Source organism: Coccinella septempunctata, chromosome 3, assembly GCF_907165205.1.
Source record: "Coccinella septempunctata chromosome 3, icCocSept1.1, whole genome shotgun sequence".
NCBI lineage: Eukaryota > Metazoa > Arthropoda > Insecta > Coleoptera > Coccinellidae > Coccinella > Coccinella septempunctata.
In genome coordinates, this window is record NC_058191.1 from 18,697,849 (window position 1) to 18,722,855 (window position 25,007).

Sequence of the window (25,007 nt, forward strand, 5' to 3'; positions counted from 1 at the left end):
TTCGAATTCGGGTCTGCGGGCTCTCAATCCTTCGACGTTCCCAGAGACGATTATGAGATTGTTCTTTATCGTCGAATCAGCCATTAAATATTTTTAGTAATTTGCTGCATCTGCTTCTCAATCTCTTTCTCCAGATTCTGCATCATCGTGCTGAGAGGGTTTTTCGTGAACTTATCCAGTTCCTCAGTGATTCCAGAAATTCCTTTCCTGGTTTCGGCTTTTTTGACGGTTTTTGCCTTTTCCGTCTTTTTCTCTGGTTTCTTCGTCTCTTTGACTGCTTTGGTTGCAGTTTCCTGGGGTTTCTTCACTTCCGAAGAGTTTTGGGCTGGCTTCGGAGTATTTTGTGTTGGCCTCGAGCTGGTTTGGTTCCATCTTGGCGATCTGTTGGTCTTTTTAGCGGCCAATTTCCATTCGCTACATCCCTTGTAGCTGGCTGGATGTCCTTGCTCTCCACAGAGAACACAAGAAGCATTTCGCTCCTCGTTCTCCTTGGTGAGCGTGCACTCCTTAGTGCTGTGATTTGCCGAGCATTTCACGCAGCTCCATGGAAAAGTGCACTTACTTTGGGCATGTCCATATCGCTGACAGCGATAACATTGTCCAGGCCCGGTCGTCCTTCTCTCAGGTTCAACAACACAGTTCAAGTTGTAGAGCCTTCTCACCTCGAAGATACCCTTATTCTGGGTTTCAACCAGCAATAAGGGCATCGGCCTCTTTGTTATATTTGAGGTCATCCTTATGACCCCAGCATCGACGATTCCTGAATCCTTGAGTTCGTCAAGGATCGTGGGGATATCTGCATCCAGCGGTAGGTATCTCACTACCGCGTAAATTTTCTTCTCCTCCTCTCGTTGGAGAGTGTAAAACTCTCTGTTGATTTTATGGAGGAATTCAGTCATCCTTCGGTGATCTTGTGGGGTTTGTGGGACGACCCTAATTCCGTCCTTCATAGTTGTTCGCAGTTGTGCAAGAAGAAATTAACCGATCAAGAGATAAATGGTTTATAGGCAAATGCCCGGTACCAATGAAAAGCAGGTTAGGTTTAGTGGGTCGCGAACGCAGTAGAGAGAGTAACCCCATAGTGTTCCCTAGAAATGGGTTCCTCTGGGCGAGAGATAGAGCCCCGTGTTTTTCACGGTCGCAGATTCCCCCTGCTAAAAAAAAATCTTTACATGAAGCGAAGAATTTACGGGACGTACTCATCGCTTTTTTTGCTAGAGGGGGATTTGAATTACGCAAATGGGCGAGTAATGAGCCGAGATTATTAGAAGATTTAGCAGAAGATTCGGTCTCGTTTAATCCTAGGGCTTTTGAATTACAACAAAACGCTTTCATTAAAATTTTGGGTCATTACTGGGATTCAATTAGTGATTGTTTCTTTTATAATGTCAATCCAATTGATCGCCCTACTACACTAAGCGGAATCTTCTCTCCGAGTAAGCGAGAATTTTCGATCCTTTGGGATTTCTTGCACCTGTGACATTTTTGTGTGAGTATCTTATACAAAAATTATGGCTTTTAGGCCTCGACTGGGATGAGACCCCATATCAGGTAATTTCTAGGATTTGGCTGAAATTCAAAGAGGAGTTACGTTTATTGTCCTCAGTTCAAATTCCTCGTAATTTTGATTTTGACTCCAATAGTATGCTAGAATTGCATGCCTTCACTGACGCCTCGGAGCGCGGTTTTGGTACTGCGGTTTTTCTAAGAGTCATAAGAGCTGATAAAATTAACACTTCTCTTTTGTGCGCAAAATCAAAAGTAGCTTCTTGCTCAAAAAAGAATTCTATAGCTCGGATGGAATTATGCGGAGCCGTTTTACTTACGAATGTAGTTCGTTGGGTTCAGTCTGTTTTAAAAAAGGAAATACTGATTCGAAGCATTCACGCATATACTGATTCACAAATAGTTCTTCCTTGGTTGAAAGCAAATCCGAATCGTTGGCAAACTTTCGTGGCCAATCGTGTTGCATATATTCAGGAAAATTTCGATTGCTCTTGTTGGAGTTATGTGAAATCTCAACATAATCCCGCAGACGCTGCATCTCGTGGACTTTATCCATCGGAACCCTTAAATTGTGAAATTTGGCTTCGAGGTCCTGCATTTTTACAAGAATCCAGATGGGAATCAGTTGGCGTAGATTTACAAACTACTGAGGAAGAACGGAAAACTGTTTTATTTATGGTCCAGAAATCAAATCTCTTGGATAATTTGATGAATAATATATCATCGTTTTCTCGCCTTCAGCATGTTATTTTATCATGTTACGCTTCATCTTCAATTGTAGGAATCCCCTGCGAAAACTTTTTGGGTCTTTTATATCATTCGAATTGAACGCAGGCAGTCTGTTTATTTTGAATCGGAAATTTTTGACAATAAGTTTTCGGAACCTCTTCGAAAATTGAATGTTTTTTCCGATGGAGACAACATACTACGGGTAGGTGGAAGATTGACATACTCTGATCTTTGTTACGATAGGAAGCACCCTATTTTGCTTCCCAGAAAAGGACGTTTTGTTCAGTTGTTAATAGAGTTTTACCATGTCAAGCACATGCACGCCGGTAGACAAAAAAAGCAATTCTTGATATCTCAAAAGTTTTGGATATTGTCAGCTCGTCGGGCAATAAGATCAGTGTTGTCGAGTTGTATGAAATGCTGGAGAACCAATCCCGTTTCTTGGCATCCAAGAATGGGTAATCTACCATTGCCTCGTATATCTCAAGTTAAGACATTTTTACATTCAGGCGTTGATTATGGAGGCACTTTTTCAATTTATATGAATAGGTACAGAGGTGCCAAAACATGCAAAGCATATATTTGCTTATTTGTATGCATAGCAACTAAAGCCTTGCATTTGGAATTGGCATCTGACTGACTGCACTGATGCATTTTTGGCGTGTTTAAGACGGTTTGTTTCGCGACGAGGCAGGTGCGCTCATCTTTACTCGGACCAGGGTACCAACTTCGTTGGATCTTGCAAAGAAATTCGTAACATGTTGGGAAATGTTGCGGATGCTGACAATTTTGAACATCATTTCATACCAGGAAATGCCCCTCACCTTGGGGGTTTATGGGAAGCGGGTATAAAATCCGTGAAAACGCACCTGAAACGGGTTATGGGCAAACATATCCTCACATATGAGGAATTTTATACCATCCTCGTTCAAATCGAGGCGGTTTTGAATTCTGGGTCTTTGTCTCCAATGAGTTCGGACGTCAATGATCAGTGCTCATTTTTTGACCCTCGAGCCATTGAACGCTATACCAGATCAGGTTATTACTGATGTCCCTAAATGTCGCCTCAAAAGATGGCAATTAATCCAGCGATTGCAATAAGATTTCTGGCAAAGATGGAAACGCGAATATCTACATACACTTCAAGAAAGTGCTACTGACGATCCGACTATAGGGACTTTAGTCCTCATTAAAAACGATAATGCACCCCATTTGAAGTGGGAGATGGGACGAATCTTGCAAGTCCATCCCGGTCTTGACCAAATTGTAAGAGTGGCCACTGTCGAGGTGCAGCGAGGCACCATAACCAGACCTTTAGTTAAGCTATGTCCCTTACCGGTTGAAGCCTGAAAACGTTGGTTTCAATTAATTTTTTTCTTCTATATTTTCAGTTTTTTTTCTTCTCTTTGCGCAAATTTCTGGTTGATTAACTTCGCCCGTTTTTGAACTCTCGTTTTTTTTTAATTGGATCCACTATATCCGTTGCGTGGTATGGTTGTGACATTGTTTTTTTCAAGCCACACCTTTAGCGTGTCTTTGTGGGGAAGAGTATGTCTCAAATTCATAGAATTGGAATTCATTTTTACTTTCAAAATTGCGTGATCTATGGATATGTGTGAATTTCACCTTATTGGCAGTGAGGGCGAAAAAACAGAATCGCACTTCATGTGTTCACGAATGAAAGAAGTCGTCAGATTAGAACCAGTTGAATTCACGCATTCGTTGATGACATATCCTGCTTTGATTTGTTACGCCGTTTTTTCGCATACTCTTAAGTTTAAATCTTTGGAATCGAGTGATTTCTGACAGGATAGTTATTCCTGGCGATTAATGGCATTGGGAGATCTCATAGCTACAGCTGGCAGTTCAGAGAGCCCTCTTCCACACTATACAGTACGTCCCAAGGTAAGTGCGCTTCTTTTGGCCCATTATTGATCCTGCCTTGTTATTTCATTGAGTATTTAACATCGCCTATAGGTCACGCAAAAGGTAAAAAATTCTAGAAAATCTATCTTGGAGATTACGTCCAGTTTTTCTTCCCGGTCGCTATCGAAAAAGGGTACGCACATTTTTTATTTTTCTTATACACCCTCAACCACGCACAACCTCTAATCGTTTCTGTATTCATTATGAAAGTTGTAGATCATAAAATTCCGTACGACTTTTGTCTGAAGCAATTTTTCATACCCAGCTTAGCCACACAGGCGCAAGGTCAAGGTCAATGTAGAAACCCAGTCTAATGTATATTCATCGTCATATTCATATTTCAAAAACGTTCGAACCTAGAAAAAATTGCTTCGTACAGAATTTGTAGAAAATTTTATGCTCTACAACTTTCATAATGAATGCGAAAAAAAATTGAAATTCAGGAGAGGATATAATTCGGAGAAACTGATTTTTGTGACCTTTATGGTCAATTTTTATTTTTTCGGCTTGCTAAAACTGTCAGATTATATTTTTTCCGTTATTCTTGAATCATTAGCTTCAAAATAGTAAAAAACGCCACCGCGCTCGAAAATGTACACCTTACGTTTTTTTTTGCAACTTTGGCGCCCTCCCACAAATTTTCGATACGCTTAAATTGTCAGATCAAGAGATTATAAATTTTTCAATGTAATTAACCTTATATATCTTAATCTGACACTCTCGAGTATGTACAATGATCGTTTTTTTTTACTATTCTGACTGGCTGTCCTAGACAATTCCCCCTATTTACAGGATTAATTTTTGGTAGGGGTACTCTACAGGGTCCAAGTATCTACCTTTATATTAATCTGACACGCTCGAGTAAATCCCGAATTTTCCTCTCGGGCTCCCCAACTATGTTGGATGAGCGGTCAAATGCTATGTTTCATCGAAAATACTGAAAAAGCGTTTTTTCGATAATATGCTTTTGAAAAAATCATAATTGATGTAGACTTCGAAATAATTCGGTCTATGACGGATCACTCTAGGTCGTCGAGGACCCTTTCATCACCTCTATATGCGTTAATATCGAAATCCATATGTTCATATTGACAAGCTAACTTTTTTGAATCAATAAAACAATTCTTGGTAATTCCAATCCTCATTATTATATAGTTCATTGAAGTATACTTCAGACATCGATTATGATATATTTTGAATAAATTTCATTGAATAAAATTCTGTGATTTTACTTCAGGTTTACGCATTCTCCAGTTTCTGGTTGAGTTTATTGATATTCAACTATTTTTTGTGTGATTGTAGAACGCCTGACCTGTAAAACTTCCTCAACAAAAGGTTAGCCTTCGATTGTATAACCGGGCGTATGTGAAAGATTTAAATGGATTTTATTTTAACAATGGTTTAAACTTTTTATTATCAATAAACGTAGATTGGACTCCGAGTACAAAGGTTAATATCACATAACTTAATTTGCTACCATGGTGGCCCTTGTCTGCTAGGAGGTTGCGGACCGCTGAGTTAAACACTGTGATGAAATTATTCAGAAAAGCTTACTACCGCACAGAAATTACTATTATGATTAGAACAATTACAAGCATACTCGTAAAAATATCTTGAATATAAAACACTCACTTGTTCTCGTTTTCAATAATGTTACATCACTGTCCATGTCATTGGAAAAGGCCTGAATATTAAAGACATACTCCACTCCAGGCATAAGGTCACCAACTAACAGTCGAACTGGATACGTGTCATTATGGTCTTGAGTGATGTTTTGAATTTGGTATTTAGAAGGATCATTTACTTTCCACCATTTGATACTATAAGATTCCACTCTTCCTTCTGGTCTGGGCCATTCCAACGTCACGTTATTGGAGTCGACTAGGGGTGCGATGTTTGACACAGGATTCGGCCCTTGAAATATGAATTTCAATTGAATACTAAAATAAAAGTTATCATAACCTCTTCATTCACAGACTTTTTGGTTAAATAAAATGAATTAATTAATAATGTGTATGATTATTCATTGTTGATGGAATCGAATTAAATACTATGCAAATAGCGATTATCCTATTCTTGTGTAGCTTGGCAGTTTAGAACATGGTGTAACTGCTGCTGGAGTCTAATCATTTGACAGGGATGAGAAACGGAACGGAATAAGTAATAGTCGTAGAAGTAGTATATTAATACCAAAAAATTACATAATAATAAAAAAAACAATAAATCCAATTCAACCTCTTCAATATCCCAGCCAGTTCCGTCTCCGCAGGCTCAGGATGATGCGGCTCCGGTAACTATGAAAGAGTTGACAATCTCTCTTCAAATATCTCTTGCATGAGGGACGATATTTAGTCCATTACTCTCGATTGAGGTGGCCGGTTGAAGCGCTAACATTGTAGAATATGATCGGATTCTCGCAGACCACGCTCGTCAATTGGAAGCTCACACTGATCAGCTTTCTTCTCTCGATAATTGTGTATCTTTGATCAGGACACAGTTTGAGCGAATGAGTAACTTGACCCCTCACGAAGGCCAAAATAGCCCAACTTCGGCCAATGAGCTTTATTTTGAAATTGAGAGGCGTAGAAACATTACGGTCTATAACTTGCCTTTAGAAAACGACATCAAAAACATTTTGGTAACTGTTAATCATATGCTGGCTGAAATTGATCCAAACCTCAAAGCCATTAAGGCCGTTAGAGTTGGCAAGAGAAATGATTCTGATGCCTCCCTGAAGATTAAGATGGAAAGTTCTGAATCAGCAATTGAAGTCTTGAAAAGTAGAAACAAAATTTCAAATAAAAATGTGAAACTTCACTCGGACCTTACTCCCATGCAGTTCCAACACTTGAAAGTGTTGGAAGGAATTAATATACCGTAGTTCTAATGGAGGAGATCTCACTATAAAATATTTTAACGGAGCTAAACTTGTAAAATCATCAAAAAACAATATACAGGATCCCTTGGTGCTGCGGGGGGGAAGATGAGTGAAATTATAGTATACTAGCTGACCCGGCAAACGTTGTTTTGCCATATAAATAATTTCCATGTTGTATCATAAAAAAATAGGAATTAAAAATTTTGTCTAAAAAATAAAAATTTAGGGGTGGACTACCCCTAACATTTAGGGGGATGAAAAATAGATGTTGGCCGATTCTCATAGATAGCTGACCCGGCAAACGTTGTTTTGCATTATAAATAATTTCCTAATGATTAAATTACTAAAATGGCTATTAAAAAATAAGGGTTGATCGTAGAAGAGTGAAAATTGAGGATTGTATGTATTTTTGTATGTTGTATCATAAAAAAATAGAAATTAAAAATTTTGTCTAAAAAATACAAAAAAAAATTTAGGGGTGGACTACCCCTAACATGTAGGGGGATGAAAAATAGATGTTGGCCGATTCTCATAGATAGCTGACCCGGCAAACGTTGTTTGGCCATATAAATAATTTCCTAATGATTAAATTACTAAAATGGCTATTGAAAAATAAGGGTTGATCGTAGAAGGGTGAAAATTGAGGATTGTATGTATTTTTGTATATTGTATCATAAAAAAATAGAAATTAAAAATTTTGTCTAAAAAATACAAAAAAAAATTTAGGGGTGGACTACCCCTAACATTTAGGGGGATGAAAAATAGATGTGGGCCGATTCTCATAGATACCGGATAAGCACAAAAAATTTCATCAAAATCGGTCAAGCCGTTTCGGAGGAGTATGGTAACGAAAACTATGACACGAGAATTTTATATATTAGATTATCAGAATGTGCTTAGTATAAGGGGTAAATCTAAGTTGTACGAGTTCTATAAAAATGTTAGCATTTCTTCATATGATGTTATTATTCTAACTGAGACGTGGCTTGATCAATCTATCAAGAATTCCGAAATTCAGATCCATAATAATTATAATATTTATCTTAGATCTGAAATTGCTGTTGCACCTAATGAGAACGTAGAGGATTTATTTGTCTTAGTCCGTGGTACCAAAAGTGTTTTGTTCGGTGTAGCATATATGCCTCCATTGCTTGGTGTTGACTATTTTGAGAGTCATTGTTCCAACTTTGAACATGTCATGGAATCTGTCAAGCCGGACTATGTGGTCATAGCCGGTGATTATAATTTAGGTAATTGTGTGTAGGTGAATGACGATTTGGGTGTTGGTCTTGGTGGTGTGAGCGATTTGCGTGCTCAAGCTCTGGTTGATACCTTTGGGTTTTATTGTCTTTACCAGGCAAATGCAGTAGAGAATGTTCATGGAAAAATTTGGGACTTGATTTTCACGCAACAACATGATGACGTGGTTGATTGTGCGGTTGATATTCTTTCCAAATTGGATGCGCATTATCCTGCACTTTCGTTTACCTTCAAGTTATTCAGTAGTGTCCTAAATGAGTATGAGACCTCTGCATATGATTTCAGGAATGGCGACTTTGAGAGTTTGAATGTTTATTTCAGTTCAATTGATTGGGTAAGTTCGTTGCCCGTTGATGCTCCTGTTGATTTTTTGGTACACTTTACACTTATATTCACGAGGGTATTAATGTTTGTTCGTAAAACGCTTTTGAAGAGAACTAAATTTCCTGTATGGTATTCACACGAATTGAAGCAGCTTGTATTGGAGAAGAAAAAATTTCATAAAAAATACAAAATATCCAAGTCTTGGGATGATTATTTATTTATTTATTATATTTATTATTTTTGTATTTCATTATACATATGGATCACATACAAATAATCAAATACCCAAAAAAATGTGTTCACAGATTAGAAAAAAAACAGAATTCATCTACAGAAGTGTAAATTAAAAATTTCTTATTTCTAACTAGAAATAAACAATTTCGACAATAGTATATCGTCAGTGCATGTGTATGACATGGACAAAAAAAAACAGTCTTAATTAGATGTATGAGGTGGTAGCGGATTAGTAAGTCCCGAGGAAGTGATTTTTCATGATTCTCTTCAAGGAACTAGGACTATGAAAAAATAAATCAATCCTATCCTTGAATTCATTGCAGTTATCAAGCATTCTAGAGATAGGGGAGTTAAGTGCACTACTTGTGCGCTTGGTTGGTAGATAAAATGTATCAAACTGTCTAAATATCCTAGAGGGAGCATAATATTGTATTCTGTGAGTGATGTCGAGGCATTCTAGCTGATTACTGATTAATTTTTTTATGAATAATATATCCCCGACAATTCTTCTGTCCTTAAGATTGAGCATTTTGAAGTATTTGAGTCTTAAGTTATAATTGTTTGGGTCTCCTCTGTTCAGCACGTAACCACATCTGAAGGCCAAAAAACGCAGGAATTTTCGCTGAATTTTTTCAAGACGATCAGCATAAGTTTTAAAATATGGAGTCCACACAATAGAAGCATAATTCAACCTACTGAACACATATGCGTTGTACAATAAAATTAAAGTTTCACAACATGAAAAATGACGACCCTGTCTCATTATGAAACCTAGCATCACATTACCTGAGTTCGCCAAGCTATCCACATGTGTTGAGAATTTCAGCTCCGAGTCAACTGTGACTCCCTAAGTCCCTGACGCACTTAGATATTTTCAACTCAACGTTCCGTAGTCCGTAGGCGAAATAAATGATATTTCTATTTCGGGTAAAAGAAGTTACTTGACATTTCTCGAGGTTTAAGTAGAGAAAGTTGGTTTGGCAGTATTCGACTAGTCTGCCAAGATCCTGTTGGAGACTTATGCAATCGCTCTCACACCTAATTCTGTAAAAGACTTTCAGATCGTCGGCGAAAAGAAGTATTCTACATATTGTAAAGCATTTTATTAGATCGTTTATATAGATTTAAAAGAGCAACAGTCCCAAGTGGGAGCCTTGAGGAACCCCAGACGTTGACATAAATATCTTGACTTGAATCCCTCGATCGACACGAACTGCGATCTGTTACATAGATATGATTCGAACCATCGGCATCACAGTAGTGAACCGCATACCCCGACCCTGTGTAGTTTAACAATCAGCTTAGGAATATGGATCTTATCGAATGCCTTGCTGAAGTCGGTGAACGCCACATCTACTTGCATTCCATTATCTAAATGGTCCTGCAGATATTCCATGAAGGTGACCAAGTTAGTGTCAACTGAGCGGCCCCTGAAGAAACCGTGCTGTTCAGGAATTATTTGAGCCTTTACTAGATGAAACAGATGAGGATATAGGTGGGACTCAAAAACTTTCTCAAAAATACAGGGCTTACTTATCGGTCTATAGTTTTCAATTTTATCTTTGCTTCCTGATTTATGAACTGGAGTTATACACGATTCTTTCCAGCGAACCGGAAATATCCCACTATTCAATGACTTATTGAAAATAATCGTCAAGGGAGCCGAAAGAGAGGCACTGCATGATTGAACAAAAAAGCTAGAAATTGAATCAGGACCAGAACCCTTCCTACGATCCAACCCATAGAGAGCACGTTCAACTTCATCATTTTCAAATCGAATGCTACTTAAATTGAAGGGATTATTTTCATTCTTCGTTTCGACTTCACAAATAACATGGTTAGATGGAACATAAACCTTCTCAAGAAAATCCGCGAAAAGATCACTTATATGTTCCCCTCCCTTAGCTGTTCTGCCGTCAAATGACATCTCGTTAGGACATCCTAGGTTTTTACGTTTAGCTGATACAAATTGAAAGAACCTACTCGGATTTTCCGACATCTCAGCTTCCACCGACCTCCTGTAATCCACATAGTCCCGCCGAATATATTGTTTACATGTGGCGCGTAATGATTTGAATTCAAGGTGATCCGACAAGTTTTTATAAGTTTTCCATTTGCTATGAAATTTGATCTTACGGTGAATTAGTTTTCTAGTCTCATAAGAGAAATAAGCTGGAAAGTTCGATCTTTTTTTCACCTTGGGCACACAGGCTTCAACAATGTCATATAATATTTCATATCTACATCTAGATTCACATTTTCATTGTCCAAAACATGAGGCCAGGAAATCTCGCTGAGGGATCGGTTAATAAGATCATAGTCTGCATATTTATAATTGTAAGTGGCATAATCTGCAGTATTTTTTAAAAATCTAAAATTCTGAAATTCAAGAAAGAATTCAATTGCTGGATGATATTTGTCTTCATAAACTAGAGGACTATCACATCTTATAACCTCGCCCATCTGTTCACTGTTTGACAAAACAAGATCAAGTGTTTTTCCATTGCAATTAGAGATAGAACTAAAATGAGACAGCTCTAGAAAAGAGAGGTTATCAATTAAATCTTCGTATTTAGTTAAAACATTTATCGGCCCACCATCTGACTGACTCTTTACCCATGATATTTCCGGTAAATTTAAATCTTCAACTATGACAATTGTACAGTCGCTCGACCTCTGCTTGATGTAGGTAATTCAATTTATTTGTGAAATACAGTAATGCACTTGAATCGTTAGGAGGAATATATGCACAACATAAAAGTAATTTAACATTTTTGAAGGTAATTTTTACCCAGATATCCTCCGATTCGCTCTCAAAATCTTGGATCCGTGATGGTTTTAGATCCTTTTTGACTGCAATGAAGACACCGTCTCCATCCCTCCGGAAGATCGAGTATCGCATCTCATCCACGACCTCCTCATCGAAAATACCACTATTCAACCAGGTTTCATCTATAAAAACTAAATCATGGTCGTTCGCACCTAGATTCAACCTAAAGTCATTAAGTTTAGTTCTCAGACCACGCACATTCCGGTAATAAATAGTCAACATCGACGCCATTGCGAACATAACTTACATACCAAACTATAATCTAAAAGAGAAAAAAAAAACAATGAGACAGTTCCTCACAATCGACTCAAGTCGTCCACAGAAGAGATGTGCAGAATCCTAGAGGTTTCACTCTCTCGAACTATCCCTTTTCTCTCGCGATCGCACGGACTTCCTTAAATATTTTCTTGTTCGCAAGAGTCAAGTGCTCATTGATATAGAGTCTGTCCGCTACACCAATTACAGCCAATCCTGCATGTGCTGTCTTCTCGGAAAGTCGCTTTTTCCGGTATGCAGCAAGAAAATTGTCGCACAATTATATTCTTATGCATATTTTTGACTTGAGTTGGGATCCTTGTTACATAGTCTATGGATTAGAGATTAGAGAATTAACCGGAAACTGCAATGAAGCTCCAATCTTCGATACCATATCCAATAAATTTTCGCCAGCTCTATCAGGAACATTATGGATTTCAACATTGTTCTGCCTATTAAAACGTTCGGCATTATCCAATCTCGAAGAAAGCGTGGTCACCTGTTTTCTCAATGCAGCTTTTTCGTTCTCAAGCTTGGTAACAGTAGCAATCACATTTTTGAATTCGAGAAGCTCATCCTCAAAATCAGTTATTTTATCGCAACAGAAGTTTACTGATTGGTTTAGGTCCCTCACTTATTTAGTTAATTGGGAAATAATGAGGGTCAAATTTCCTGAAGCCGATCCATTATCGATTCCATCATTCCCAATACTATCTCGAGACACATCTCGCGATCGATTACTCATTAACGTGACCTGCGGTGACACCGCAACAGCTGATCGGGAAACCTCTCGTGCATTAGCCCCCCTCCTTGATAACCGCCAGCTGACCTTTCTTAACATCGCAACATGTTCCATTCGCGTGATAAGTACCTCCACAAAAACCAGCACAACTAACACCTGGATTTCTCCTTGTTATTAATTCCTCAAAAACATTGCAAGAAGACATTCTGCATGGAAAAAACACAATGAACTCCATAATATAAAATAATGAAAATCCGTTTGAGATATTCGACTGATTTTCAATGATATTCCGGTAAAAATTCCGAAATTTAACTATGAATTTAGATACACTCCTGCAGATAATTAACGGAGCGCTCGATTAGATTTCCACCTCGATCGAACGCACGAATAATGATAATTATCTTGTATTCTGTCTGCAATCCGAGAACCCAATGTAAGTCGCTTGCTGATTCTTGTTAAGCCTTCTATGTTGATCGGGTAGAAGGCCATATAAAAAATAATGTTGAAGCCTTTTGGAATTTTGTTAATGGAAAACGCCATGATAACGATATTCCTTCTGAAGTCCTGTATGGTGACAGTTTGCTCAGCAGTGATCGGGACATTGCTAACGGATTTGCAAATCATTTCCAGTCAGTTTTTGGTGCGGTCTTTTATCCACCTTCTGGGATGACGGAGGGCGACTCCACTTCTTGTTGTGATGTGGGTGGTATCTTGAAACTTGAATTGACCGAGGTTCTGAATAAACTTAATAGCTTGGATGTTAATAAGGGCCCTGGTCCGGATCAGATTCCCAACATTTTTTTACGCAGATGTTCTTCATCCCTGGCTTTACCTCTTCAAATAGTCTTCAACAGATCTCTTGAAACCGGTACCTTCCATTCCACGTGGAAGGAAAGCTTTGTCAAGCCCATTCATAAGTCAGGAACTAAACTCGATGTAAGTAACTATCGCCCTATTTCCATCATAAGTGCCATGCCTAAGTTGTTTGAACTCCTGGTGTATGATAGAATCTAGGAGAAGATTTTGCCTGGTATATCTCCTCGGCAACATGGTTTCTTGAGAGGCAGAAGTATCGAAACTAATTTGATACTTTTCACACAGTACTCCATTGATGCGTTGGACCATCACATTCTTGAATCTAAACTTATCCAATTTGGAATATGGGGTGCTCTTCTCAGATGGCTGTAGTCCTACTTTAAGTTTAGGACTCAATTTATTAAGATTAGGGATGCTTTATCTGACGCAATTCTGGTAACTTCTGGTGTTCCTCAGGGCAGCCACTTGGGTTCTCTACTATTTCTAATTTTTCTAAATGATATATCCAGTTGTTTTTGGCATTCTTTGTTCCTGATATTTGCGGATGATCTCAAAATTTTTCTTGCAATTGACAGTGTGGAAGACGCTCGCAATATCCAGACTGATCATGACAGATTGGTGAAATGGTGTGAATATAGTGGACTGCATCTTAATGTCGACAAGTGCAAACACCTAACCATCTATCGAGGTAGCCCCCGAGTTGACTTCTTATTCTCATTGTCTAACCATTTCTTTGAGAGAGTAGATCAAATCAGAGATTTGGGTGTACTATATGACCGTAACATGAGTTTCAAGCCTCATGTTAATGTTAATTAAAAATAGGGGTGTGAAGTTGCTCGGATTCATTACCAGACACTCGCAGGATTTCCAGTCGGAGGAGACACTTAGGTATCTTTTTGTGACGCTTGTTAGGCCCACGCTGGAGTTTGCTTCAGTTGTGTGGTCTCCTTATACATACACAGACTCTGAGAGGATTCAGAAGGTTCAAAATAGGTTTCTCATGTATACCTATTTCCTTTCGCCTTGGCATTGAGAGGATAAATTTTTCAACTTCGCTCATGAGATCTAGAATCGATCTGCCCTCATTGTTCTTTAGACGCAAGCGTGGAGATGTAATATTTTTTTCTAAGTTGATTTGTGGGGCACTAAACTGCCCCGATCTGCTTGAACTTTTCAGCTTTCTGGTTCCTCCTAGACGAACCAGAGGTAGAACTCTTCTTCATATCCATGGTTATAAATTTAGTTACTCTAAAAACTCTCCTGTTCCAAGGATTAGCAGTCACGTCAATGTTGCATCTGTCTCTGGAATTGACTTCTTTGATCGATCTTTGTCGAGGTTAAGGGAGGAAATATGATCGTAGCGTGAACTTTGTTTTTAAAGTTTTGAGACTCTTTTCTTTTTTGTTTTCTTTTGTTCTGCCTTTCGAGTTTCGCCTCAGTTTAAATTCAAATTTTGTATAACATATGTTGTTTATTGTTATGAAATGCTTTTCTCCCTCTTTTGTATATCTCGTCCATTTCATTATGTTGCACACTGTTATTCGTGTTATTTGTTATTATTGTACAAAAGGGTATAACCCGTTGATTTCATCAAATAAATAAAATAAATAAATGAATAAGTATAGATATATGGAATCAGTCAAATCTCCTAACTCAATTACAACAAAATTCAACAAAATAAGAACGTTCATCAAAAATCAATCGAAGTGTGAACACAATAATGAACGAGATTAAATAATAAATATGTCAAAAACGTCTAAGAAAAGCAGTCAACAATTTTAAAATCTTACTACTAAATATTTCAAAAAACGATTTTAGAAAATAATAAAACTAACAAATGATAATAAAGTCCAATCAGAATAAGAAACCAAAAACAAGAACAAAACTAATCGAGACAAAGAAAGTAGAATGTCATCGGATGTACTTACATCTTTTTTAAAAACAAATACAAATATTCTTCTAATTAAATTCGTGTAAATGATCTCACTGCTCACTTATAATTCAGAAGAAAAAAAGGCTTTATTTCTGAATCACAAATACTGATCCTACATACGGAGAATTTCGTAAAAAAATTATACTATAATAGAAAGAAGATAATGGAAATTTGCGAAATAGATCAGCCTAAGAATATTGAATTTACTTGTCTCCTCAGCATGAAGAGAGTTTAAGTTTAGTATTTTCTTCAAATGTCTAGCAAATGTTCATTCCATTTCAAGTGCTTATATCAAGTCTGAGACGGAATAATTTGACCTAATCTCTAATTTCAATATCGTCATCGCCCACAGATAGGCATTGAGGATTCTAGATTGTTCACTATAAAAAATTACACAAACGGTCTTCTGAACATTTGAAATTATGTTATGATCTCCAAACCATTGACCTAAAATTTTCAATAAATCGCTCAAAAGTCATTAAGTGCTGATATATTCCGCAATCTAATTAGAAATGTTGTGTCGTCTGAAAACGTCACAGTTTTACAATACATTTTTCTATATAGTATACAACGTATATGACAAACATCAATGGGCCAATGTGGTAAAACAATGATGGTAATTCTATAATCAGAGATAAAGATTTCATCTCCAAAATTGACAGTGACCTTCTACGTTCTGGACCAAAAGTAACCTTGGATTAACATCAATTGGTTATCGCTATCTAGTATTTCTAACATTTTTTGACAATCCAGATGTTCACATGACTTTGATGAATCTAATAATTCTTGTTCAAGTGCCATAAAAGTTTCATTGGTGAGTTCAAAGAAAACTGTTTCTATACTTCTGTTTTTTATAAATCATGCTGACATATTGAAAATATATTGAATATGAGAAAAAAAAAGTTTTTTTTATTATATTTTAAATATTTTAGTTATCTGCACGTACGATTCTCTCAAAATCAATTAATCGTTAGTATGCCCCATTCGTGGATTATTTTTGATGAATAATATTTTCGTGGTCAAACACCTCTTGAAGAAACAGCGCTGCATAAACATGGATTTGGAAATTTTCAATTGACTTATTTCGTTCTCAATGTATGGCTTGCATTTGCTTTTGATATCTATGGCATATCTGGTTATTCAGCCCACGTACCACAAGCTCACGACAAGCGCACGTCTCGACAATAATCCCGTTTTCCCCAATTTTCCTGCCTTATCTTTCAGTCGAAGAGCTGAAAATTTGTACCAAAGATGTTCAGTATTCTCTCTATAAACATCTTGTTAACACTAAAACTGTCGGGTGTAATTAGATTGCCGACAACGCCTCATTGAATTCGACATCGATAAGTTATCGATAGATTTTCGATCGATCGTGGTACCACTGCAGAATATTGATAATAAGCTTTATTATTGATAATGAACAAAAATAGAAATAAATAACTACGCTATCATGAAAATAATCATTACCACTTGACACCTTCAGAATGAATCGCTTTTTATGGACAACGTGGACCTGAAGTAATTTTTCGAATTGATTTTTCTCTCATTCGAATCTTTAGTGATGGTAATGATCGAAAATTCGAAGAAGTATGATGAATGCTCTTTCGAACTCTTGATTGATTTCGTTATCACGTTTTTCGAATCAATATCTAGTGATCTGGTCTTATTACTGTTTGTTATTGAAACATTGATCATATTAATAAGGATAAATTCAGATGCATACCACCCGACGATATGAATATCGACAAGTGTTACGATCTGAATTGAGCTAGCAATGAATAAAATAATAAGGATAAATTCAGATGCATACCACCCGACGATATGAATATCGACAAGTGTTACGATCTGAATTGAGCTAGCCAATTTGTCATCGTCAAGGCCCCCAATGATGACGATGACAAATTGGCTAGCTCAATTCAGATCGTAACACTTGTCGATATTCATATCGTCGGGTGGTATGCATCTGAATTTATCCTTATTATTTTATTCATTGCCTCCCCGTTAAGGCGTGATCATCCTTCATTATTGATCATATTTATGCACAAAAAAATTATTTATTAGTTATTCAGGTCCCTTCATCAAGTTGATTAGTTACGAATTTTCAGAATGTCCCACAAATTTACTAATAGAGAATATACACGGATGGATTTGGAGGGTAGGACCCCAATATTGAACTGCTAGGTCTCCTGATTGATACCCCTCGATTAATTTCTTTGTAGATATTTAAACGCCATGAAACAGATATCCTGACAAGAAAAAATTATGAGAATGAATGCTGCTTGCGATAAAATTCGTAGAAATCTTCATGTAATGAAACGAGCAGTTACGAGTATGAGCCTTATAAGTTATAGAAAATCGAGAAAACCATTTTGAATACCCACTAACTACCGACAACTAGTTATCCATAGAAAGACGATTCATTTCGAAAATCCAGTTTTAATTATTAGTTTCTAGGAGGCGCTGTTTTTCCTTCCATATTTGTGCATTTTAAATTACAAAACATTTTATCATTGTGAATGACAATTTGAAATGAGCGAATATGATAAAATTGTTGAACACATTCAACAGAATACTCTTTGAAACAAAAATTGCAGTTAAGAATTTCTAAATACATTTTCATAGAGTGCTCTATTCAATAGAGGCGTCTGACTACAAAACAATTATTTATAAATTAATTAAATTAATTGAATTATTTATAAAACATGATCAACAGGTGGGCAACCCAATAATTCATTTATTTTCTCATAAATGAACATATTCGATAATTATGGAGATTATGGAGTTATATCGGTTTCTCTCGTATCAAGAATTTTGACAGGTATGATGTTATGCTTAGGTTTTACCACGGTTCCTGCAAGGAACAGGCCTTCGCATATTTGCTGAGGTAATACAACACATTAGTTTCCTGTATTTATTGATAAGCACTCAATTACTCAAGTAATTTCATCCTAAAATATCATTGTTATCGCAAGAGATGTCTTGGAATACATAAAATAATTGCTCGAAGGCAATACCACTAATATGCAATTTTAATGAAATATTTCTGATGGCTGTTATATTTCCACAAATACCATTCACAGTAAGATTATCTATGCGTAAGGGTGTAAGGGGGAAGGATGCGTTTTATAGCCTCTCCCCTCAAATGCCAACCTCACCTACTGGCGGTGCACCCTGTTCTTATGTAGCATGGTCAATGAAATTCCCAAAGAGACCAACAAAACCTATTGATGGCATTCCAAATGTAAAAATAAAATCAATCAACAAGAAATCAAATCAAGATTTTTAATTCAAATATCCAGAGGGTTAACACGTATGTGAAAGTGGCTCCTCAATTTGCAAGATTATTCAGTGCGAATATTTGTGTTTTCTATGGCAGTTTGCTTCTGTGCTATTATTGTGCTTTCAAGGTAGGAAATTTTCACTTGGAAAGCCCTATTACTGTGGTTTCAGTTTTGTTTTTGGTTTTTATTTGTTTTGGAATTCCATCTCTGTTGATACTAGTGCGCACATCAGTTGCATCGATCACCCCCACCATTCCCACCTGTGCGTTGAACGTTGACCACCGTTGAGTTTATCTCGCTTCTCTGTTCTCTCAGTAATTCATATGACTCTGAGTGGGACGTTAGGCGTTTAATTAGGGGATACCTACTTTCCGTGTTGCTACGTATTTTTTACGCTTCTAATCGCTGAACTGCAGACTACCTCCCTTCTCCGTTTCTTGTTCCTTACCTTTGTTGCTTACCTTTTTCTTCCGTGGCCCACCCTGTCTGTGTTGAAGTCTCTCTTATCGGCCCAAGAGAGTGAAATTCTTTGATCTCCTATTCCCCTCCTGCAAAAAACATCTACTGTGTTCACTTTATACTTTGGGCGGTTAGGATGGCCAAGTGTCATATATGCTCGAAACAAACTTCCTCTACTCGATATCTGGGCTGCTCTAAGTGTGGAAAATCCTTCCACTTGGACTGTCTCAGCTTATCGCCTGAAGAGTTGAACTTGGTTGACGCAGGTTGGGTGTGCAGTTATTGTAAAAGGGAGGGACGATCCCTTCGTAGTAAATCAACCTCATCTTCGGCACAGATCGATTACCGACAATCTACGTCCGCTCCTCTGAGCTCTGATCAGTTTACTTTGCTCATGAAAAAACTATAAGAGATATCTACCGATATTTCTGTCATTAAGACCAATCAACGGGCGATTCAGTCTGATCTTTCGGAGTGTAAGTCTATACTAGAGAAGCACTCGTCTGAAATACTTCGCCACGGCGACACATTGGCCACCCATTCTCGGGCCATCGATCAACATGATTTGGACATTGCCTCTTGTTCCTCCAGGATTGATCTCTTGGCTGAGAGCCACGGTTCTCTCAAAGACTTCGTGGATTCTACTAATCTGAGGCTGGCTAGATTCGAAGAGTCTGAGCTCTCCACTGGGGCCCGTTCTAATCCAACCCTACAACCTTCGGAACTACTTGATCGTCTTCGGAGATCCCACAATGTTTTGATCCGTGGTGTACCCGAGGCGGATTCCAGCGAGGATTCGTCCATAGTTTCGAGGATTCTTGATTGTGTGGCTCCTGATGCGAACTCGCACCGAATCTCAGTTGCAAGAATTGGCGCCCCCTCTACCGATCGTCCTAGAATTTTAAAGGTTTCATTCAGTAACCCAATGATTGTGACCAGAATTCTGAAGTAGCTTGCCAGGCTATTCCATCTTTAGGTATGACAGCAAGACTACAGTTGGTTATGGTGGTGTTTGTGTCTATGTGGCTGATAGTATATTAAATACCTTCTCGCTGAAGCCTTCAACACCAGATTTACCTGGAATAGATTGTTTGTTGATTGATCTCTACAAGGGAAATTCCTGCTGTTTCACCATCGGTTGCGTCTATCGACCTCGACCTTGCCTATCCGATGGTCAATTCGCTGATATACTAGCCTGTTTGTCTACGAACAAACGAAATCTATACATAGCTGGCGATTTCAACATGCCCGATGTCGTCTGGCCTTTAACCTCTAAAGTCTACAACACTGTCTCTACCGTTCTTGTCGACACGATCCGCGATAGCAACCTCACACAATTAGTCGATTTTCCGACCCGATTTCGCAACCTACAAACTCCTTCACTCCTTGACTTGGTGCTGGTCAACGATCCTGACACTGTTTCAAGCATTGAGCAGCATCCACCTCTGGGTAAATCAGATCATATTGTAATACATTCTAAGTTGCAGCTCATATTCCCCTCCAATAGTAAAAAACTCATGAAGACCCTGAAAATCACAAACTACCGTCAGCTTGATGGTCTGGCAGAGGCGGTCGACTGGGTGTCTCTGCTACGGCCGGCTGCCGATGTGGAGATTATGTGGAACATTTTCACTGAAACTTTGCAGGGGCTGGTTGACAAATGCACATCAAATAAAAGAATCCCCTACATTCCGTCAAAACCATGGATCGACGCAAATATCCTCAAGCTTATTCGTCATAAAAAATCATTGTGGCAGCGCTATACACGTCGAAAAGAGCAGAGAGACTACGATGCTCATAGAAGCTTTTCGAATTCTCTATCATCTACAATCGCTAAAGCCAAAAGAGACTATGAGCTAAAGCTGACTAGATCTGGTGATCGTAAGGGTTTTTACAAATACGTCAGGTCTACATTGAACACAAAAGTTGAAGCTCCATTGGTTAATGATCAAGGCGGTAGGCCGTGCTCGAACCCGGAAGAGTCTGCAAACCTTTTGGCTGACTCTTTTTCGTCATCCTTCACTCGATAAACTGGCTCGCCTCCCGCATTAATCACCCCTCGCGCGTCCGCTGAGCTCAAGGACATAACTTTTTCTCCGTCCATCGTAAGGGCCAAACTTTCTACCCTAGATGTCCAGTCTGCACCTGGAGCTGACGGATTTTCGGCAAGACTGCTCAAGGAATGTGCCAATTCTCTAGCGCTCCCCCTTTCTTTGATCTTCACCCGGTCATTTGAGACTTCCTCCCTCCCTTCTTCTTGGCGGAGTGCACGTGTTACGCCAATTTTCAAAAAGGGAGATAAGCATTGTGCTGACAACTACCGCCCTATCAGCCTGGTCCCAGTCATAGCAAAAATTTGTGAGAGGGTTATATTGGATGAAGTTCTGCAATTTTCACTTGAACACGGCACTATACCCAACTGTCAACATGGCTTCCTCCCGGGGCGCTCGGTCATCACAAACCTTCTTGAATGCGTCAATTTCTGGTCAATGTCCCTTGACAAGGGTGACCCGGTTGATGTCATTTATCTTGATTTTGCTCGAGCCTTCGATCGCGTGCCTCATAGACGTCTCCTGAGCAAGCTCGATCATATCGGAGTTCGTGGCCGCCTCCTCTCTTGGATCGAGGCTTTTCTTTCTGACCGCACCTTCCAGGTTCGTGTTGGCGAATCTGTCTCTTCACCCAGAGTTGTCATGAGTGGAGTGCCCCAGGGCTCCGTCTTGGGCCCAGTTCTTTTTCTGCTTTATGTTTCTGATTTGCCACGCCATGTCACCTGTCACTGTTCTCAGTTCGCCGATGACACCAAAATATTTGGCCCCTCCAGTAGCTCCTCTACTATACAAGACGACCTCGACTCCATCTCACGGTGGTGCGAAGACTGGCAGCTACCACTCAACGGTGGGAAATGCGTCGTTCTCCATATGGGTGCCCGCAATCCGCGTCGGATGTACCATCTCAATGGAGTTGTTATTCCTGTTTCCAACAGCCATTGTGATTTGGGTGTAATTGTGACGGATAACCTGAGTTGGTCGGACCACATCCTCCATGCTGTCAGCAAAGCCAAAAAATCCTTATTTCTGATCCAAAAAGCATTTGGCAGGTGTGATCCCTTAACGTGCGCGGCTATATACCGAACTTATGTGCGACCTATTATGGAGTTCGCCGGGCCTGTTTGGAGTCCGACGTTGTGCCGCGATTCATCACTGCTCGAGGGTCTCCAGCGTCGTGCAACGCGTCTCCCATACGGAATCTCGCGCCCGTCATATAGTGAAAGACTCTCTATAATGAACCTACCAACTTTTATGGAGCGGAGGACTCGTGGTGACCTCATCACTACTTATCGAGCGGTAAACGATCTTTTTGGTGTTACTCTGCGCAACCTCTTCACGTTGAACACGGATGGCCGTTTGCGGGGCCATGCTTTCAAGCTCCGCAAAGAAAACTTCAAGACAGTGCAGAGGCAAAACTTTTTGTCAAACCGGATATTTGATGTGTGGAACGCGTTACCTCCTGTTGTGGTCGAGTCAGTGTCAGTGAACTCATTTAAAAACAATTTTGACAGTTGGCATTTAAGTGATAGGAACCTTAATTTGTAGTTTTTTTTTTTTTCATGTTCTGGTTTTGATTTATTCTGGATTATTTTGTTCCTTTTTTTTTTTGTGAGTTTATAGGCATTGCCTAAACTCTTATCCCTGTTAATAATAATAATAATAATAATAATAAGTTAAACCATCCATCAAAAAAAAAAATCGAATTCATGCACCAATTACACTCCACGACAGCATAATCGACACATACATACATGCACAAACTAAACAACCCTAAAAATACGGACCGGCAGCAACTTATAAATACACTGAAAAAAAGATTCATAGCGGCCCACAACATAGATACAACGGCAGTATTTTCAGGAAGCAAGTGTACATACTGATGTTTGATTTGAACGACGAAAACCCAGTAACTGCCATTGAACCCTCAGAGGGCACGCAAATTCAAGTGCTAAACGACAATACATCTGGACCACGTAGAAGTATTCAATAACATAAGATTATTATATGCCAACATAAATAGCTTAAACTCAAAGAAATACCTAATAAACCATTATGTCGAAAATAATAATATAATGTGCCACTTATTCGTTAAAGCCAAAATAAATGAACAACACAACACAAACTACAGGGACTGGACAATAGTGAAAAAAGTCGTTAACAAAAAAAACACCACCAGAGGTGGTAGCCTGATTCATTGCAGTAGAGAACTCAAATTAGGAAAAGCAAACTCACCAGCTATGAACAATCCACTGCACAATACCCATGGGCAATGAAAAACTACATATTTTTCTCTCCTATATACATCCTCCTTCAAGAATCGAAGAAAAAATATTCAGAAAAGCAGCACAACACAAATATGCTCTACTTATTGGCGACTATAACTGTAACAGAAGAAAAAATTGACAAATCCGACAATTTCTAGAAAACGCAGACTTTACTCAAATTTAAACCCCACCAACTTTCATCATGAGTAATTAGGATCTGATCACTTAGCCATACAGATCACACTTATATAATCTACTGAACCAACTACCACATGTAACAAAGTAAGTCTATCTGAACTTAGAGAAATGCAATGTCGAAAAAGTCAGTGATGAGATGGAATGTTTCATCAATACCGAAACCCCAATTACAAGTGAATTCATAAGTGAGTTCCAAAACAAACTAGCAAATCTAGTAAACAAGCATACACCTGAACTCACTAGAAAATACTTTATGCACACACTACCACCACACATTATTAGCCAGAATTAATTAAGAAGAAAAAACAACTCTACAGAGAACTAAAAATGAACAACGACGTCAACCTAAGGAGGCTCTACAACAAACTTAAAAAAGAAATTCACAAAAGCATAACTGATTATAGGGCGACCCAATGGATTCAAAGTTGTGAGAAGATCAATCAAATGAAGGGCAGGAACTATTGGCAAAAAATAAAGAAGCTGACAAGATACAACACAAAATCTAACATGAGCCAAATCACGAAGACCGGAAAATCATACAACACTGATGAAGAAATAGCCTCAGCATTCAAAGAATACTAACAGGAAACTTCCACTTCAAAAAACAATTTTTGATCAAAACTTCAAAACTCAAATCGAAAACTACAGAAAAGCAGCAAACCGAATTAATATAGACCCAGTACCAGAGATAACTGATGATGAGTGTGAAGAAGCACCTGGTTATGACAACGTCACAAGGAAAATACTACTCCAATTAAGTTCGGAAGTTCATGATGAAATAAGGAGGATTTATAATCACTGTCTGAAAACCGGATAATTCCCAACGGAATGGAAAAAAGGAATCATCATAACAATCCACAAACATGAGACAGACTACAACCAAGAGTCTAGCTATCGGCCCATCACTCTTTTGCCAATTTTAGGAAAAACACTGAAAAAAATTATGAAATACGTCTGGAAAACTCGATTGGACAAAACATCCCCCTCTCACAGTTTGGATTCTAGAACACTCGACCATCCACCCTTTAGTAGCTCTTATATCGAATGCGCAAACCACAATGAAAAAAGGCCATAAGTCAGAAGCCATATTAAGGACATCAAAAAAGCGTTTGATAGTGTGTGGCACAAAGGTCTCTTATTACAAACTTCAGCAGTTGAACACACCAGTCTACCTACAAAATATAATAGAAAATTTCTGAGGCAGAAGCATGAGGGTCAAAATCAACAAACATTTCTCGAGTTCGTTTTCTCCCAAACAAGGTGTACCACAAGGCTCTTCATTGTCGCCACTTTTATATAATATTTATGTATATGACATATA

At 38.4% G+C, this 25,007-nt stretch overlaps 1 protein-coding gene across 2 annotated transcripts in view; it reads right to left on the minus strand.

Moving 5' to 3' along the window:
• Nucleotides 1-25,007, minus strand: part of LOC123310549 (tyrosine-protein phosphatase 10D) — a 488,577-nt gene that overhangs the window by 225,021 nt on the left and 238,549 nt on the right. For both annotated transcript variants that reach the window (XM_044894063.1, XM_044894062.1), the window contains exon 8: nucleotides 5,794-6,075. In XM_044894063.1, coding sequence (XP_044749998.1) covers nucleotides 5,794-6,075 — 282 coding nt within the window. The remainder of the gene's footprint in view (nucleotides 1-5,793; nucleotides 6,076-25,007) is intronic.